Genomic DNA, 19,787 nt, shown 5'->3' on the forward strand with positions numbered 1-19,787 from the left:
ATTCCATCAGACTAGTCTTCGGATAAGGTTTTTCGTTGAAAGGTATGCTTGTTCTGTCGTTCGGGAGTCATTAGAGGAGTCTATATGACTTCTGAAAGACAGTTTGAAGCAATAATCATGCTCTGCATAATTGTTGGACATGACTGTATCTAACATTGGGCATTAAATTTTCTTAGGTGAACCGGCATTTTTGGATTCCCACTGAACAGTTGTCTGTATTCTGAAAGTTGCTCTGTATAAAGCAGATGAACTCCGAAATACGTTTGAAGACACTTTTCACATGTTTGGGATCACGAGGGATTTTTGGAGTCTAATATTTACTATTTTTTGATCGTCGAGCGAACCAGTAGAAAATAGCACTGTACGTGTTGTATTTTGAAAATGCCGGTTTAGATGCTATTAAGGCTCTTTGTTTGCTCCGTATGCCATTGGATGATTCTGTATGTTATTCTGTGATGTGCTTGAATCATCTGCCTATCTCTATTGACTTGAGAATGAATAGCAATTTGTTGCTATGTTGAGCCTTCTTCTGTATCGATGCTCAAGTCATAGCCTGGATCGCTGTTGAGTGGCATTGCCTAGACTGATGGACCAAAATGGGGTGTTGACAGGCATGTCCGACTATTATGACCGCCAATCATGCATATGCTACATTTCCTTCTATTCTCAACAATCTCAAAAGCAGATGGATCACACGCCTTGTAGAATTAGTTCTCTTTGTGGATCTAGAATGTGATACGGCCTCTATGAGCTTCAATGATGGGTTAATGTAGCAAATGACCCGATGAGTTTATTGCACCAGTAATTCGATCCGGTACATATTGTTGCTCTTCACCCCTATGGACAAAGTCATTGTCCAATAACATTTTTCCATTGAGCCTCCATTGCGGATGAATCATGTGAAGCTGTAAAACTTGACATCTTTGCTTATTGTATTAAAAAATCAATTCATAATTGTCAGTACTAGTTGTAGTGTATTGTATGAACCAATTAAAATGGCATGCATTCTCTAGTAAAAGACTAGAGACGTAGTGGCATGTAAACCTGGCCTATAGAAAATAATCTAAAATTTTTTATATTCATATATAAAGGTGTTGGGTCGCTTTCTCTCCTACATGGAGAATGGTCTAAGGCCCATGTGGATTAAGACTCACATGGATGGTATCAAGTTTAAATCCCATGATCTTTTAGAGACCACCCACTATATAAAGGAGTTAGGGCACCAAAATTATGTGCCCGAGGTAGATGCCTGCAGTCTTGTTGCAAAAGAAATAAGGGGAGATGTCTGCAGCTTCTTACTGCAGAAGAAACAGGGGTGGAGATGCATGTGCGTTGTATAGTAATTTTTATATCGAATATTTAATATATATGGTGGACAAATGGACATAGATATAAAAAAAGCTATATAATATAAATAGTATATATTATCAAATAAAAATAATAAATACTACAAAATTATGAAAGAACCAAATATCATGATGTCAAAAATATATATAATCAATTCATATGATTATATGCGAAGATCATGTGTATAGAGAGTCAATAATCATATAGTATTAACCCAAGGGTTGACATGCATGGCTGGAGGACTTATGCCATGGATTTGTTAGAAATTCATTGTGGATTGCAAGGATTAGTCAAGCAAAATTCGATTACTCCTTGTTATTGAAAAAATATATTGTAAATGTATAATTTACATTGATGCAATAGAAAATGAGGGATTTAAAGCATAGGAAAAATTGTCGTGTATAAAATGATGATGCGAAAATGAGAATTTTCGTTTCGTGTTTATAGGGCATTTGGTATATTGAACTTGAAAATGTATCACTCATATTGAGGAGTTCTTTCGGATATCAAGAAATCTTTTAATTTTTCGAAAAAAATAATTATATATTATTACATACAAATAATATGGACGAATAATAAAAATATGTCGAATATAACTTCAAAAAAATAGTAAAATTCATTGAAGTGAAATTGAAAAGTTTATTCAACATGAAGCTGAGGGTCATCGAATGCATCGATTTGAGAAAGTAACAACATTATACCAAGAGCGTAGAGTTTTCAATTGAAGTTCTCACATTCCAATTTTTGGCTTTTATATATTACATGTTGTACCAAAAGATATAGCCTAAATCTATTAATATGTAAATATGCCTATATTATAATTATTTTGTATAGATAATAATACCCGTGCATGAACGGGTCACCAAATGCTAGTTTCCAAAATTTATATATAGAATATGGACAAATGGAACGACAATTTGTTGACTTTACCGAACGATTTTTTGGATTTAAATGACATTAAATTCGGTATATATAGAGAAAGAGTGAATATGAAAAGACGGCAAACGGTGTTCTGACGTCACCCCATTTTGGTCTACCGACTTTTGTGGATGGCAAAATCGTCATTTCTATCGTCCATCAGAGAAAAGTATTTTCAGCTAATTGTTTGAGTATTCACGACTTTTGAAAATAGGGCACTTTCCTAATTTAACGCAAATTTTACAATTTTTCAGAAAAAATACTCTATGGGATGTCTTTGGATTTCACGTGCATCAACTTCAATTTTCAGAATCTGGGACAAAACTCAAGGCCGAAAAATATTGTTCTGCAAAAACATAAATCCCTGAATTTTCTGAACGCAACGGTAATTCCAAATCGTTTTTTTGACATTCAATTAAAAAGACGAGCATTTTAGTCTTTTCGCGTGTGTACGGACCCGAATGTGGACTCTCGTCGGGGCCCGCATTGCGCGCTTTTGGATCGCGCAGCTTGGGGGTGTCCACCTTCCCGTGGGGACGCGTGACGGACACGCGTGAGAGAAGGAGTCGCCACTTATCATTTTACGACCCGAAGGTCGAGGGCGGATAAGTTACCCTGGGTCTAGGGGTATGGAACACCTAGTTTGTTGTTAAGGCATTGATCTGTGCGGAACCGGAAAATCCGTGTTCGGGGGTTCATGTTACGTGCGGGCCTATATCCCGCACGCCCTTTTGGTACTCTGGTTTGCTAGGCTTGCATGTTTTATGATTTACCGCATGAATTAAGCTGCACTCGGCTCGCACGTTTTGACACTGGAGATCCGGTGAACCAAACGATGTCGGTTGAGAAGCCGAGAGAGAAGTAAACCCGTATGTCGGGGAGTTGGTTCACAATGTTGCGTTACAGTTCATCGAACCATGGAGGTTGAATCCCTGCGTGAACCAGAACCGCGAGTTCTTGGATTTACTTGTATCTGGGCAAGCATTAGACCGATTCGATTAATTCGACTCTCGGACCGTTCGCTCACCAACTGGAATTCTTACAGAATAAATGTACAAAATAAAATCCTTACAATGCTCTCGAAAACAATAAATACAAATTACAAAAGGGTCGAATTCCAGTCGTTTCGCATTCGGTTATTATTCCACTCTAACTCACCGTGAGTTTAGGGAAAAGACCGAAGAACTGAAATTCAATGGACGCTCTCACTGAATAGGGCGTTGGACCCTGTGAGTGTTGATTAGGGTGTTGGACCCTGTGATCGATGATTAGGGTGTTGAACCCTAATATTATTCGGCCTAGGGATCAGGCTCGACCCGCATGGCAAACAGGTGCGGAAAGATAACACGCAACGTTAATAACAGACAAGGTGTTTGTTATTGTCGTGTTTACGTGAATTAACAGATTATTAACCCAGGGGTGTTTTTGCAAGCAAATGCCATATGCTAAACAATCAAACATGTACCAATGTTTTAGCAATCGGCTTTGTTTTGAGAACTTGACAAAGAGAGTCAAATCTCAGGTGTGTGGATTGCTTTTACAGTTGTTCTGTATTATGACACTGAATTTCCACTGAATTAGCCAAACTCGTGTTTTGACTCTAGATTTGGAATCTAGAATTCCTCTTAACCATTATCTAGTGTTTGGTTAGGTCGAGTGAAAGGTTAATCAGCATTTTGCATGTCTTCTGACAGAGATAACCGTTCTAGTTACCCGAGTCTATGTTAGGATAACAGAAACTCATCAGTTAGATAAGAAAAGGCTATGCAGATGAACCTGCACCTGAACAGGTAGCCCATTCTTATCCCGTACTGTAGTGTTTCTGTTATGCTAACCCTAAGGGTGTCGCTGAATTGTGAAAAGACGATTTTGTCCTTTATTTGAAAATTGTTTTAAGAAAAGGGGGAAACATCGCAGTGCGGGCCACCTCGGCCTGTAGCCGGTGTCAACCAAATCCCTGGATCGTCCAGGGTTGTGCAAGAACCCCGAAAAAGCCAAAGAACCGGTCGATCTGCCCGGAAGTGATCTAGAAAGATCTTCTGTATCCTGACCTGAGCTACCTGGAATCAGGTAAAAACTCAAGTTGAGACATAGAAGCCCTTTTCAGACGTCCATGCTACATCGGACCGCGCGTTTCGGGTTTTGAAATTGATAAGTTTGAAAAGGGCACCAACGTCATTTGACAACTTGTCGACGCGAGTTATCAGTTAATGGCCAATTCGTGTAAACTTTATCAGTGTGAAGTGGGTTTAATCATGTGAGCGTCCCGATTAACCCGTTCGTGAAATTAATGCTTAAGGGTTGTGCCGAATGCATAATTGTGGAAATGATTCGTGATTCGGCAACCAAGACAGGTCAAGAAAGACCGAGGATGATTCGGCCAACAATGGCCGGAACACCTTTTGGTCCTAATAGGCCCGAAAGGGTCTCCGAATTACGAATCCATGCAAAGTTTGGTTTGGAAAGACATTTCATGTGAGATTGCGACAATAATGTAAATTGCAAATTACACGAAAGCCGAGAACGGACTCAAAACGGGAAGAGGAAGCCTCATGCAACCCGTACGAGTCTAAGAGGCTCTCGGTTATTTCTCCTAGGAGATAGCCGAGAGGTCCCATGGCCCGAATGGGGTTCCACGAGATTTCCCCGTCTCGTTTCGAATCATTTCTCGCATGCTTAAATGACAAACATGATAAATGACACGATTAAACGAAAGTCGGTATTGCCATGATTTGAATAACGCATTCGAACATGGAAACATGCACAAACAAGTTATTTAAGGAATCGATAAAACAATACCGACTTCATGCGCGTGAGAAAATACGATGAAACTCGGGAATCAAGCTTGGATCGGGTCAAGAAGATCGTTCCTTGCCCGAAAGGAGCAAGAGAGCATTCGGTCACCTCCCTTGGAGGGAAACCCGTGAGCTCTTTGCCTTTCCCGGGTCGGGATGTTCTTCTCGACTACGATCCAAGTGTTTCTCGACATGCTAGCATATAAATCAAGGATAAATATGCATGATATAACATGGAAAATGCATAAAGATTAAAACTTGAAAATAAAACATACATAAAACCCCTTATAACTCCATAAACGCAACGAGAATGTAAAAGTCCTAGCTCCTCTAAGTCGGGAATGGCCATACCTAGTCCCGAGATGCGGGATGGGACCTTCAAGAGTCGGGTTGGACCGTTGATGGGTCGGGTTTGGGCTGTTTTCCGTTGAACAGACCCGAATGGCACCCAACAGACCCGGATGGAATACTGGACAGACCCGACTGGCGCAAGTCGGGTCGGACGTCGCCACGGAGGTTCCCGATGGAATTTTGAGGCAAGGTCGGCGGCCTTGGGTAGCCAAGGGACCCCTCTAGGTGACCGTGCTGGTCGTTTGTTCCCAGAGTTGTCGGGTCGACCCGTACAGTCCTGCAAAAATCACCCAAAACAGAGCAAGTCTGGAATTTCGGACCCGACTGGCACAAGTCGGGTCGGACGTCGCCACGGAGGCTCCCGATGTAATTTATGAGCAAGGCCAACGGCTCCCGACTGCTAACTCACCTCCGGAGGTGGCTGTGGTGGTCGTTTTCCGAAAAGAGTCCTGGATCGACCCGATCTGCAAGAAAACCGAACAGACAGTCAGAAACGCCGGCCCAACTGAGCAGTTTTCGGGTCGGAATTCATAACGGTGGATTCCGATGGAATTTTTGAGCAAGGTCGGTGGCTCCCGACTCCTAACGAACCCCCGGAGGTGTTTGATGGGTTTTGAAAGTTCAGACCGACTCGAAAAGGTGAGAAAACAGGGCTGGAAGCTTTGACCCGGCTGGGCCAAAACTGTGCTCGATTCTGTACTGAGCTGATTCTCTAACTTAGAGGTTTCAAACTTGAAATCTAAGCTCGGAAATAGATAGAGGGGGTCGAAAACATATAGGATATGAAGTTTGGTGAAGTTTGGATTTAAGTCGGGATGGATTCCGACTTAAGTCTTGAGTGTTTTGCTTGGTTTTTGGGTGGTTCTTGCTTGCTGCGATTTTGCTGAAGTTCTTGGGAGGTTGAGAGCATTTGTTTTAGTGAGAAATGCTAGAGAGAGAGTGCTTGAAGGTCCCTCCTTAAGTTAATGACATTTGGACAATATATAGAAAAGCTTAAATGCAAGATTAGTGAAGAAAAGTGCAATTAGGGCCATGGATTAGTGGAATCCGAATTTCTTAAGGAAATATCAAGCTCAATCCTCATCCATTGCATTAATGGAGAAGAGATAAGAGCATTGATGGCTTGGATGGGAAGTTGGAGTGTTGAATTGAAACACTTAGATATTTTGCAAAAGGAAGACAAAGGCAAGTTGTCTTCTTGGCTTGAAGAAGAAGATGACAAGAGAGGGGTGGTTCTTCTTGTCTTTGGCAAGGGGAAGAAGGTCCCGTGGGTCCCACACGGGATTGGAGGTGAATCGGGAATGCTCGGATGTCGATCGGTTACGTGTTCGAGTTCCGTGACTTGAAAGAACGTTGTATCGACAATGTGTGCGAGAAAACGATCCCGATAAGCCCAAGATTGTCAATTTTTGTGGAAGAATGCTTCGGGTGCGTACGAGGCTCGGAAGCTGTTTTTGCCCGTTCCGGGTGACCAGAGCGAAGTTAACCGCTTCTAACAGCATATCTTGTATCTGCATCCCACGTTGGTCATTTTGACATGAATTGTCAGACAACGTGAACAATTGACCCTTAAGCCGGTAATGCAAATGTGAAGCCGGAGACGTCCTAGGAGTCCGAAGTTGGATTTCTCAGATTGCTGTCTGAGTTGCTTGGGCGTTCCGGAAAACAATGTGATCTCCGTTTGTCAAGACTGGATCTCTAAGGACTTGAAAAGTGTATCTGAGACCTTTAAAGCGCTGTTCGGGATGTCTAGATGAGTTGTGTGATTTATTCCGACGATTCCACATTGAGCCTTGAGGAGGCTAGCATTGTGTAACGTAAGCATTCGGCGTCTAGTTTCCCCAAAGAGGACCTCCGGATATGGATTTCCACTGAAAATGGTCATTTCCGCTCTTCGGAGGTTACTCGGGAAACCGCGAAGGGTTTTGCTGTCTGTTTTGCCCAATTGTGAATGTCTGGTAGAGTTTTCTGGGCAATGCGGTATGAACTTCGTTTGCCGTAATTCCATCAGACCATTCTCCGACTATGCTCTTCTGAAGAGGGATATGCTTGTTTTGCCGTTCGGAAGTCATTTGAAGTGTCTGTGTGACTTCCAAGAGACAATCTGAAGCATTATTCATGTTCAGTGTGCTGATGGGGCATGGCCGCGTCTGATATTTGGCATTAACTTTCCTCTGGGAAACCGACATTTTTGGACTTCCACTGAAAAGTTGTCTATATACAGAAAATTGTTCTGTATAGAGCAGATGATTTGCAAAATACCTTTGAAGACATTTTCCATCTTTTTGGCACTGATGTGGATTTTTGGAGTCCAATATTTACTATCTTCCGACGACCAAGCGAACTATCGAAAAATAGTATCGTCCGTGTAGTACACTGAAAATGCCGGTTTTGGACATTGTTGAGCTCTCTGGTCGCTCTGTTGCCTTTTGGTGACCCGTAGAGTCCTTCTGTCATGTCCATGGGCCATTTGCTCAATTTTGCCAACTTGAGGATGAATAGTGATTTCTCGCTCTGCCGAGCCGTTTTCTGTGTTCTGCTCAAGTCGTGGCTTGGATCATTGCTAATATCGTTGTTTGGAATGGTGAGCCAAAATGGGGTGCTGACAGCGTGCCAATTTCAAATTTTAAAATCTGAAAAAAAATAATCAAAATCAAATAATGAGTTGACTTCTGACCGTTGGCCGTTTCACTTTTATCTTTTCTATTTCTTATTTTTCTTCTTCCCGCCTCTTTCTTCCTCTGCTGCCCCCTATCTGCCTCCCTGCCACGCCTGCCTTCTTTTCCTTTTCCCTCTTCTTCTCCACTCGCAATCGGCCCGACTTGTCAACATCTCCCCCTTCCCCCTTTCTCCTTCACCGTCCTTTGCTCTCTCCCGTGACGATTGACATACGCAGCCTCCTCCGTCTCCACCCCTTCCCTCGACTTCTCCCGATTGAGCCTAGCCCTGCAGCCACTAACCAACCGACTTCCTCCTCTTCTTCTTCCTCTGGCCTCTCTGGTTTCCCTGCAAAACTAGAGCCTGCAACTCACCAGACCCGCCTCCGTCTCTTCCATCTTATCTCCATCTGATGCACGAAAGTCCCCTATCACTGATACCCTATTCTCCTTCCTTTTCTTCCTCTGTTCTTCTGCTGAAATCGAGACCACCCGTGGGCTTCAGCCGGCTCCTGCCCTAAAAAACTGAGCCCAGTTGCTTCGTGCTTGCTTGCTGGCAGGAAGTTGGTCAGTGCAACGCCCGTAACTTCCTTCTCCCACTTCTCACTGCTTCGCACAATAGCTCCCTTAGTCAGCACCAGCTCACGCAAGCCATCCCCCTCACGCAAAGCCTTTCTTTCCTCTGCTCATCCCTTCACTGTCACCGGGTGATAACTCTCCTGGCAACACCCTTCCTTCAGCTCACCCCCATTCCCCTCAACTCCTCACAGGCGCCCTCAGTTCCTCACAAACTTCCCTTGGCTCACACTCACAAGCAGACACTCACTCTCACCGACTTCCCTAAACTGACACTCACTCATGACCCTCATCTTCCTTCCTCTCAACCCCTCAACTCCTCTCTAACTCTCGGAGTCCCTCTCGAACCCTCTCAACCTTCAGCCAACATCCTCATCTCATCACTACCTTCAACTCACTCTCTCTCTCGTTCCCTCTCAATGGACACCTTATAGCCAACTTCCCCTCAGGTACCGTGGAACCTCTCGGCTCAAAACACACACACACGCTCACTTTCTTCCCATGGCCCTAAGCTCACACTCACTCCCTCCCCGTAGCCCTTAGCTCACGCCTATCTCTCATGAACCCTTCCCCCTCTTATCTCACACTCCCCTCAGTTCCTTACACTATCCTCTAACACCCTCATTCCCCTCAGTTAACCCTAAACCCAACTTCCTTGAGTTTAATCGTTATTTCATGCTCAAAACACCTCCCTAGGCTCCTCTCCAACGTCCTAAGCTCCCCTTTAATGCCCTCAATTCCCCCTCGGATTCTAGGAGCTCAGAACCCCACTTCCCTCAGCTCAGGTGGGTCGGGTCAGGGGCTGACTACCCACGACACGCCTTCAGCTAACTCCAGCAGACCGTTGGAAGTCTCCCAGGAGTCGAGTGCCACCGTGCCCGCCGCCACAGTTGTTCTCTAGCTCTCATTCTTTCATTCGGGTTTCATTTCACTCTCACGAGTTCTTTGTGTTTTTCGGGTCAGGTCAGGCCCACGACGCCCACGAGTCTCCAGCTGCGATGTCTAGAAGCTTCTGGAAAGCCCCAAGCTCCCTCGCCAACCCAAAGAAGTAGCCCGAACCATCAGCTCTAGCCGAATGCCCTTCTCGGAGCCAATCCATCCAATCGAGTCTGTCTAGACCCGATCGAGTACCCAACTCGCCAGCAACGTTATCCGACTTCCAGCACTGTTCTCCCCTCCTCCTGAGGCTAGGTATAATCCTATACGACTTAGAGGGGATAGGGCTTTTAGTTTTCCGAGTTTTGTGGGGAGATAAGGTATATTCGATCGGTTAATGCATATTCTAACTTAGAGTTGTTTAACTTCGCCTTGTAGTAACATGTAATAGGATTATATGGCGGGAAAAGACCGGAATCGGGGTCGATGAGGTCATCCTCGACCCGAGGGAGCCTTTTGGGCCCAATCGGGTCTATGACGGCTTTCTCCTCTTTGACACTTGTCGTTTCCCGTAAGTTTTACAATTTTTCTTACCATGAGTCGGTGCCGTTTTATCGATTTCGTTAAATATCGTGTTTTTATGCGTGCTTGAATGATTGTTTGTGTTCATAAGACCATGGCGGTACCGACTTTATAAAATACGTGTCATAATCGTGTTTGATGTGCGAGTATGCAAGAAATGGCCGAAAAACGGGGTAGGAGACCATGCAAGACCCGATTCGGGCTCAAGAGCCTCACGGCCATCTTTGAGAGATGGTGGCCGAGTGTCTCTTGACCCGCCTCGGGTCAAACATTACCTCCTTGTCTCGTTTAAAGTCGGCTCTTAGATTGTGTGCAATCGTATTTTCCATTTTGGCGTTGATCGAGTGATAAATTGCACGTTAAACGCATTAGTTGTAACTAATGTGCATGGATTTGGGTATCGGTGACTATCCTAGGTCCACGAGAGTTCAAGAGCGTGTCGGCCATCATTGACTGGGCGTTCTTGGCTTTAGTGGACCTGCCTTGGTCTTCGTGTCACAATTCGCTTCGTAAACCCCGTAATAGTCAAAGCATAAGGCAATAATCACTAAAAGAATTTCACACACGGGAAAAGGGACGTGTAACTTGGCTAAGTAAATCACTCGGTTTTAAGCAAAATGCATAAATTGTCAAAAAACAGATAACCATGTCGATAGGTTAAGAATGAGTGATCTTGTATTTTTCAAACTCAAATTTCGCAAATTATTAAAGCTCGTGGTCCAATGTAACATGGACGTCTGAGAAAGACTCGTGCACCTTGACTCGGATATTGGCCTGATTTTAGGAGATTCAGGTCGGGTCACGAAAGTCTTTTTCAGATCACTTTCGGGTAGATTGACCGATTCTTTGGTTTCCTCAGGGTTCCCACATAACCATGGTTGTTAGAATCTCGATTCAAATCGTAGAATCTTACGATTCTACGATTCAAGGGGTGGTTACCGATTCCGATTCCATGGCATGAATCGGGAAGGTAGAATTGTGACTGAATCGCGATTCGAATCGCAGAATCGTAGAATCATACCGATTCTACGATTCTAGTTTCAACCCAAAGTCATATGCCCTCTCTCTCTCCCCCCTCATCTCTCTCATTGTGCAACAGTATTGCTCATCGGTTCTCTTATTTTATGAAAAGTTTGAAACTTGTCTCCTGACTGTAAGTGATAAGGACTTGGAAAGTTTCTGGAACTGCTTCAAATTGAGTTCCGGCCAATTCCTGATTGTCGTATGGTTTGAGATGATTTAGGCTGAAATTTTTTCCACTTTTTTAGGTGCAAAGATGATTCCAAAAAGGAATATACCAAGAAGAAGTTAGGGAGAAAAACAACTTCGTCTATAAGATCCGTGACCCTGGTACTATATCAATTTTCATTTGAGGTTTATCACCGAAAAAAAAAATTTCATTTGAGGTTGTTATAGTGGGAGCGCTCTCTTGTGAAGATTAAGCACCATCTGATTTTGACGAGCGAAATAGAAAGCAACAAGATTTATCATTTGATGTTTACTTCTACTATTTCTGACATGGGATTTGGTGTGTCTATATATATATATATGTTATTTTTTTAAATATAGGTAGAATCTTACGATTCACGATTCGATTCTATGATTCACGATTCCACGACCCTCGATCGATTCTAGGTAGAATCGCGATTCTGACAACCTTGCACATAACCCTGGAGGACCATGGGGATCAGTTGACACCAACTACAGGCCGAGGTGGCCCGCAGCGCGTAGTCTCGCCTTTCTCAAAGTCATTTTTCAACATGAAGGCAATATCATCTGTTTTTAGCTTGCCGACAATCCTAGAGTTAGGATAATCAAAACACATCAGGCCATGGGTCGAGACGGGCAGCTTGTGTAGGCGCAAGTTCATTTGCCTGGCCTGCTTCATTCGCTGGAAGTGTTTCCGTTATCCTACTATAGCTCCGGGCACTTAGAACGGGTTTATCTATCATAAAACACAAAATTTGACTAATCAAGTACTTAGCATAATCGAATATGGGCAATTAGGCAAAAAGGGATAGATTTTGGGTATTAGGCGAAAACATGTCTCTGTCATAATCTGTTAAAGCCGTATGGTCACCCTGATAGAACAATTTAAAATAAACCCACGCATCCTTAGCCGAATTAGCACCGCACGCAAGCATGTTCTCTTGTCTGTTTAGGTTAGAGAATTGTGTGCCAAACAATCCTGGTTCATAATTGGCTACTTGTGTAAACATTGCATTTAAACACAACTTGTTTGTATTCATCTATTTATTTTTTTTAATGTTTTTATCTGTTTTATCGCGATTCAAGCCCGAGCCCATAGGATACGTCTTACACGGGGTCGAACGCCCCCAAACCATCGATTACAAGGTCCAAAGCCCCATACACATTAAGCGCGCGCTACCTAAGAACATAATGGGGTCTAGTCTCAAGTCACCTTTTTCACTCCGAGTAGTGTCTAAGTGGAAGATGACTCGGATTGGGTGCGTGAATCGTAACTTGACAATTGCCCAGGAGCTCGACCGGTCCCACGGATATCTCGAGGATCAATCGACCCTCTTGCTCCGGTTGGTCTGGTCGTATCTGACCTCCGGCTTCCTGAGCCCGCGTCGTCTTAATTTATTTTTCGGTTATTCAAACCCCACGATGAGCCAGAGAGAGGAATAATGACTGAATGCGAATTGACTGGGATTCAGTCATTGTAATTTGTAATTTTTATTATTATTTGAGAGAATAGTGTAAGGATTTATTTTGTACATTCATTCATTGTAAGAATCCTGGTCGGCGAGCATAAGGTTTGAGAGAGACAGAATCAACTGAATCGGCCTATTTCCCTCGAGACGAGTGAGCCGATGCTTCAGAGTTTTGGTCCACACGGGGAACCAATCATCATGGTTAGGCGAACCGTAGCGAGGATAGCGGACCGAATCCTCGAGGTGTAGGCCTACTCGTCTCTTGAGCTTTAGCCCGAATCTATCGGCTTTTCGAATTTACCGTGTCAAACAGACAAAATGAGTGTAACCCAATTCATGCGATAAATGAATAAAAACGGTAAACCCTAGACAAATTAGAGTACTGACAAGGCGTGCGGGATAGAGGCTCGCACGTAATAGAACTCTCGGATTCAGGACCTCAGGTTCCGCAAGACCATATGCCTTCGCAAGCTAGGTGTAACCCTTATCCCCTAAACCCGGACAACTCACCGACCCTCGACCCTCGGCTCGTAAACAGGTAGTGACGACTTTTTCTCACTCATATTCGTCATGTGTCCCCACGGAAATGTGGACACTCTCAAGCCGTACAATCGGCCGCACGTATGCGGGGCCCTGACTCGCACATGGGGCATTGACCTGACATTTACCTCTTCAACTTTTTATACATAAAAAGATAGAATATATAATTTTCGGTAGAAAAGATATAATAATTCTTTTTTTTTTTGGAATATCTAATTTTCCGGGGAGAAGATATAATATATATAATTTGCTTTTCCACGGAAAAAAAGCAACTTTTGTTTTTGTTTTGTTTTTCTCTCTATATGTATACATTTGTTGTAAGTTTACGAATGAACTATGGGATTATTAATTAGCCACCTGGCAGGCTGTATGAGACCAATCAGACCAATCAGACCAATCAGACTCAGGTTCTATCATAAAAAGTATCGTCTAAGAGCGTCACGATTAGATATTCATAGCAATGATTCTCTGATACATATATATAAATGTTAGATCATTCTGACACATTTAATATTGAACATATGTTGGGATAATATATGATACGAAAGTTTTACATATTTTTCGAATAATTATTGACTTTTTTTTATGAATGAATAATTATTGACTCAACCCCTCTCTCTCTATATATATATATATAATGTGTTGGATTTTATTGAATAATGTGGTCCAAAGTATATATTAATTAGTTATCTATTATGGTTATCTTCGATGTTGACAAGTGATCTACTAATGTTTAAAGTGATAGGCTTTTATGAAATCTCAGTAAAGTATGAGGTTTAATGTCCAGATACCATAAGTTAATTTTTTATTTGATGATGTGCAGAATTAGAAATTACAATAAGCTCAGGCACTTAGATGTAATTGAAAAGTTAAAGTCCCAAGTTATACGTTAATAGACGCTCTTCCGAGGTCCCATTATTTAAATAGAGATACAACCCACGCCATAATGTATAGACTTGGAAGACCACACTAACCCTCTTTTGCTCACCTGTAGCCTCTGCAATTAATCTAAGTACGCTTCCAATTACTCAATTGATTCGACATTATCAGCTCGTGAGATCTTGCTATTTCAGTTCATTCAATTTTTTAACATGATGTTGAGCTTGAAGCTCTGCTAATATTTTTTATTGCAATTATTAACACTGGAAAACCTTAGAATATACGAACAGTGGACAAATCCTCCTATCCGGTCCTCATAATTATTTTATCATGCCATATAAATATATTAATAGATACACGCATTATGTTCTCCTTTAGAAATATGGAATTAATTGTGGATTGTGGATGGCTATTCCAGAAGACCGTCACAAGAACCAAATAATAATTTTGAAATTATTGACGTTTATTTCCACATTCCTATATTGTCTCCACGTACATAAAGATTAATTAATGTGTAGTCGCCATATATATATACACACACAAAATTCGAAAGTTAAACGTGTTAGGGGGGCCTTTGAAGCTGACCCAAATCATCACGTGTCTGCTGCAATAAGTACTCTGTGGTAATGGCTTTAGTAAAATATTAAAATCTTCATCTTTTCATTTATAAAATTTTACCATAAAAAACCAGGAATTTTGCTCATTTTATCAATTTTACCACATTTTTTTTTCAGATCGTATGAAAAATACGAACTGTATTGATTTAGTAGTATGTCTAGAACCACAGAATATTTACCGTCTGTATTAACAAAATTTGCTTGAGTGACACTTAATGGTGCATGAGATACATGGAGGCTAACTAAGCGGGTATAATCTACATATATATTAAAAAAAATAATCATGAAGTAATTATGGATGTGCCGGTTTATCTCCTCTCCCATCCACCATGCCATGCCTTCCCCTGTTTCTTCCAGGGAAAAACAAAAAAGAAAAAAAAAACCAAAAAGCCTTTCCCTGTTTCAGCTTATGTTATATGGTGGGCAGCTTTCACTTACGTATACGTACATATTTAGATGGATATAAGTAGATCTAAGGATCGTTATTAAAATTTATTAAGTTGTCTTATAGCGAGCGTTGAGATTGGAAATTTTACTCCACCATATGGATATCGAGAACTTTTAGTAACTATTTACGAAATAAGTATATCGTGAACTTGGAGAGTATTTATACCGTAAAATTCTCATTTAGACCTACATAGATTTGAGCCCATTTACAATTTAAAAGTTTAAGATGATAGATTACTGGACCTAAATCTCATATAAAATTGTGGTTTATTTCTCAATTTTTCCGTGTGCGACAACATATCTCAACACTCGTCCTCATGGGGCAGCGTGTGGTTCAGCACGTGCCACGTACTTTTAAACACCCACTCTCAATAATTGACCACGAGCCGGGCATCTTCTTCCATGCTATACATATATATATGTTTTATAGATATAGTTGATAGTAAAAAAAAAACAGAGAGAAATAAATAAATAACTATTTTCTTCTTATATCATTATCAAATTCGATTATTGCTCCACGCTACCTGATTTTCGAGTATTAGCAAAGACGTAATACTGACAGAATTGAATGTTCTACTAGACTATTCATCTCTATTTAGATTAAATTTAGAATGATATAGATAGGAATCAATCTCGGTACATAGATCCTATCAAATGCTACCGAGTTGTTATACCTACGGCGTATCAGTTTAGTTAAAGAGCAAACCGATTTACATATACGGGAGGAAAATATATGGTTACTTACAAACAGGATCGGCACATGTCAACTAAATCTTAGTTACAACGCCACCTACAGAAACGGAAATCTCAATTACGTCCTAATCTCAATTAAGACCTTTCCTTTTTTGGGTTAGATTTTCAGGAGTTGGGCTGGATAACCAATTTCTTTATTGGGATTACTTGAAGGGGTAATATATTATTTCCATGGCAACAAAAAGAGGGTAATATTTCCAACAAAAGCATTCTATACGACAGAGTTAATGAATTATTACTAGCTAGTAGAGATATGAATAGGGGAAGTTTCCTTTCCAATTTTATGATTAAATTACAAATTTCCGTCTTGCCCCTACAATTATAAATAGGCTCGGCCCCTGCCCGTTCCCAAGAACTCGATACCCACCTTCAAACCAAAGCTTAAGTTGATAACGCACCCCATCACTTTCTCTTAGACTTCCCAAATTCCATTGCTTTTTCCTTCACTAGACATGGCCGACGTCTCTCATAAGTCTCCCTCGCAAGCCGAAACTCAAGAACAAAGTGTTCTCCAGAAGCACGTGTCCTTCTTCGATCGGAACCACGATGGCATCGTTTACCCATGGGAGACCTTCAAAGGTAACCCATACGTTGAAATCTTATTTCATATATGTAGAACATTCTTCTGGAGTTTTGATTTGATATGCTCATCAGACTTTGGTTAAGTGCCCTTTTCCTTTTCTGTTTCTGTTTCTTTTCCCCTTTTTTTCCCTCTCCCTAAATAAGGGAATGAATTAAATTCGATACATGAATTATTATCTCAGGTTTTAGGGCAATTGGGTGTGGGATCCCTCTGTCCACCTTCGCCGCCGTTTTCATCAATGTCGGTCTCAGCCAGAAAACTCGTCCGGTAAGCATATATATATATATATATTTGCCTTTTTCTTTCCTCTTTTTATTTATTTATTTTTTTTTCTTTTTGAATTGCCTGTCTTGCTTTTCCCATACTGCTTTGTTGGTACGCACGATTGAGTGAATAAGGCGGTATAATCTAAACGCAGCACTATCAATTGCTTGAATCTTGGTGCCATGTTCCAAGAAACATTTATGGGTATTTCGACTATCAATTCATAGCCTACAAGAGAAAATGAGATGATATGGATCATTCCACAAGATCAATCCGCCTAATATATTTAGGCTTGAGTTTAGGATAAAGTTTTCTATTAGTGTAATAATTAAGGTCGTTGGCTTTGCTCATTCCATGGAATATAATTTCGATGAAACATGCTTGTGAAATTATTGGTTTATTGTTGATTTAAAATATGATAGAAACATGGGTTTGATTTTGGGATGGATTGGATGAGATGTGAACACCCGAATGTATGCTTAATTTGTATTCTCGATCGATTTATTGTTGCTTTTGGCTTGAATTTGTTGCTCCCAACACATGTAGTGTCTTGCATGGCTCACAAACCAATATTATTTCAGTTGTTCATAAAATATCTACCCATCCTTTCCTTTTTGGCGTGGGCACTTGCACTTGTCATCATCATTGGGGTGGCACATGGCATATATGCATGTTCGAGAAACCAAAGCTGAAAATTATGCCTTTTTTTATACAATTACAAGATTGCCGCTGTGTGTGAGCGATTAACTCGGATAACCCTTCCGCTTTAATCTTCCTTTTCTTAAAGTCGTTGCTTTTGGACAACCCCTTTCTCGACTTTCTGTTCCCACCTGAACTTGAAAACCCACAAAGACCCCAAAAAACAAAAAAAAAATTTGCAACCCAGTCGGAGATGTGAATGCAATTAGAAAAGATGTCCTTCAAATAGTTTCCTTTATTATTTATGTGCTCATTGCACAACATGATATGACGATTAAAGCAGTTACCTCTTAATATATACGTGCAGGGAAAGTTTCCTTCGTTGTTATTCCCAGTTGAGGTTGGCAACATCCACAAAGCCAAGCATGGAAGCGACTCCGGCGTTTACGACACCCAAGGAAGGTAATAATTGATTAGAACGCACCCTAATTAATCTATTAATTAATTATTCATCGATTAATCTTATACATTCATTAAAATTAAAATAATTAGAAGATTCCCTCCCCGTGATCTTTGGTTCATATGTCTCAATTTTAGCTTGAATAATAATTCTTCGTCCGGGTCGTATAAATATATATAGATTTATTCATAGGTACTTTGCCTTCCATTATAATATGCCTGGTCCCAGCTAATACTTGAAATAGCACATTTACGTTATGAGCTATATTATCTGCCAAGTATTTGTTTTAGCAGGCTCGTCGATAGATAATAGTGTATTAACTATTCGATCAGGTTTGTCCCCGAGAAATTCGAAGAAATTTTCACCAAGCATGCGCTTACTTATCCTAATGCTCTTACTTCGGATGAGCTGAAGAAAATGCTGCGGGCCAATAGAGTTCCCAAGGACTATGCAGGATGGTAATTAGTATTAGTTGATCCTCTATTTTATAATTACCATAATCATAGTTTCATTAATTATTAAGTATTGTTTTGATGTTTAGTTATATGAATTTAACTACTTTTTAAATCAATTCAGGCTAGCTAGCTACTCAGAATGGAAGATCCTGTATGTTCTCTGCAAAGACAAGAATGGTTTGCTTCAAAAGGAGACAATCAGGGCCGTTTATGACGGAAGCTTATTCGAGCGGATGGAACGGGAGCATGCAGCGGCTCGACAGTAATTAGCTGCCACATTTGTCGAGATCGACGGGACCTATAGCTACTGATAATCAAACTCAACATAAGTTGTTTTGCTTAATTTGAATTTACTTCACAGTTGATTGGTTTATTACTATGATTGAATTGCATTCATTAGGTTGTTTAGGTGGTTCCTTGCATTAATCAATGTAATTATGATTAGTATGTGTTTGAAAGGTATGATTCTTTTGAGTGGCAGTGTGGGATGAAATTATATTTTAAGCACCTCATTTGAATTTGCCAAATTCACGTACAACAATTTTCAGTATCATTGTCACATGTGTCTCATAAGACCCAAAGAAGATATATATATGTCCGCGATTACCTGTCTGTTGTGGATCCAGTATAATAATAAAACCACATTATATATAGGTTAAATTAAAGAAAATAAATGTATATAATAAAAAATCTAGAAATTTAGGTATATATTTTGGAAATCATTTTATTTGTAGTTGATACTAACGGTTTACAAAATTTTATGTTGCAATATCAACAATGTAATGATGCAAATTTACAAAACAAAGTTTGAGATCAAGGATTTTATTACATTCGATAGTTCAAAAGTCGATCGAGTCGCCTTGAACAAATACTAAACGGGTTTTTTGGTTTGCATTTTAATTGTATCTTGCTGATTCTATTTCTTATTAATGCATGGTGAACATGAATGAGTGTACTATCAAAGTCAAAATCAAAGGCCAAGATGGGCCAAAAAATTAAATGGACCCCCTCAAATGGCTAAACCAGGCCTATTGAATTGCTCTATGCATGTCCAATGGATGGGCCGACAGTATCCTATAACGGCCCAATGTTAAGTAACTAAGTTGACCTAAACATGTCTAATTGGGCAAAACTATTCTAAATGCGCCAAAAGTTGCCTTGGGAGGTTTAGCACTGTCTAGGAACTTCTAAACTATTCTGAATTGGCATAGAAGGTCTCACTGGGACTAGAATTATCTAATGGGTTTAACCTATGTCCAAGGAACCTAGAATGTCCTATGGATGCCTAAGTTAATGGGCTCGAATAACCTAGATGAGCTTAAGATGACCCTATGTGGGTCCAGATAGACCTAAATAAGCCTAGATGCAAT

The 19,787-nt window shown here is 40.9% G+C and overlaps 1 protein-coding gene across 1 annotated transcript; it reads left to right on the forward strand.

Moving 5' to 3' along the window:
* The first annotated feature begins 16,354 nt into the window (after window positions 1-16,354).
* Window positions 16,355-18,927, forward strand: LOC116198749 (probable peroxygenase 4). Its single transcript, XM_031528977.1, has 5 exons — window positions 16,355-16,595; window positions 16,781-16,866; window positions 17,870-17,964; window positions 18,295-18,420; window positions 18,539-18,927. The coding sequence occupies exons 1-5, from the start codon at window positions 16,469-16,471 to the stop codon at window positions 18,681-18,683; spliced, it is 579 nt and encodes a 192-aa protein (XP_031384837.1). The 5' UTR covers window positions 16,355-16,468; the 3' UTR covers window positions 18,684-18,927.
* The last annotated feature ends 860 nt before the right edge of the window (window positions 18,928-19,787 follow it).

This window comes from Punica granatum, chromosome 3, assembly GCF_007655135.1.
Source record: "Punica granatum isolate Tunisia-2019 chromosome 3, ASM765513v2, whole genome shotgun sequence".
Classification (NCBI taxonomy): domain Eukaryota; kingdom Viridiplantae; phylum Streptophyta; class Magnoliopsida; order Myrtales; family Lythraceae; genus Punica; species Punica granatum.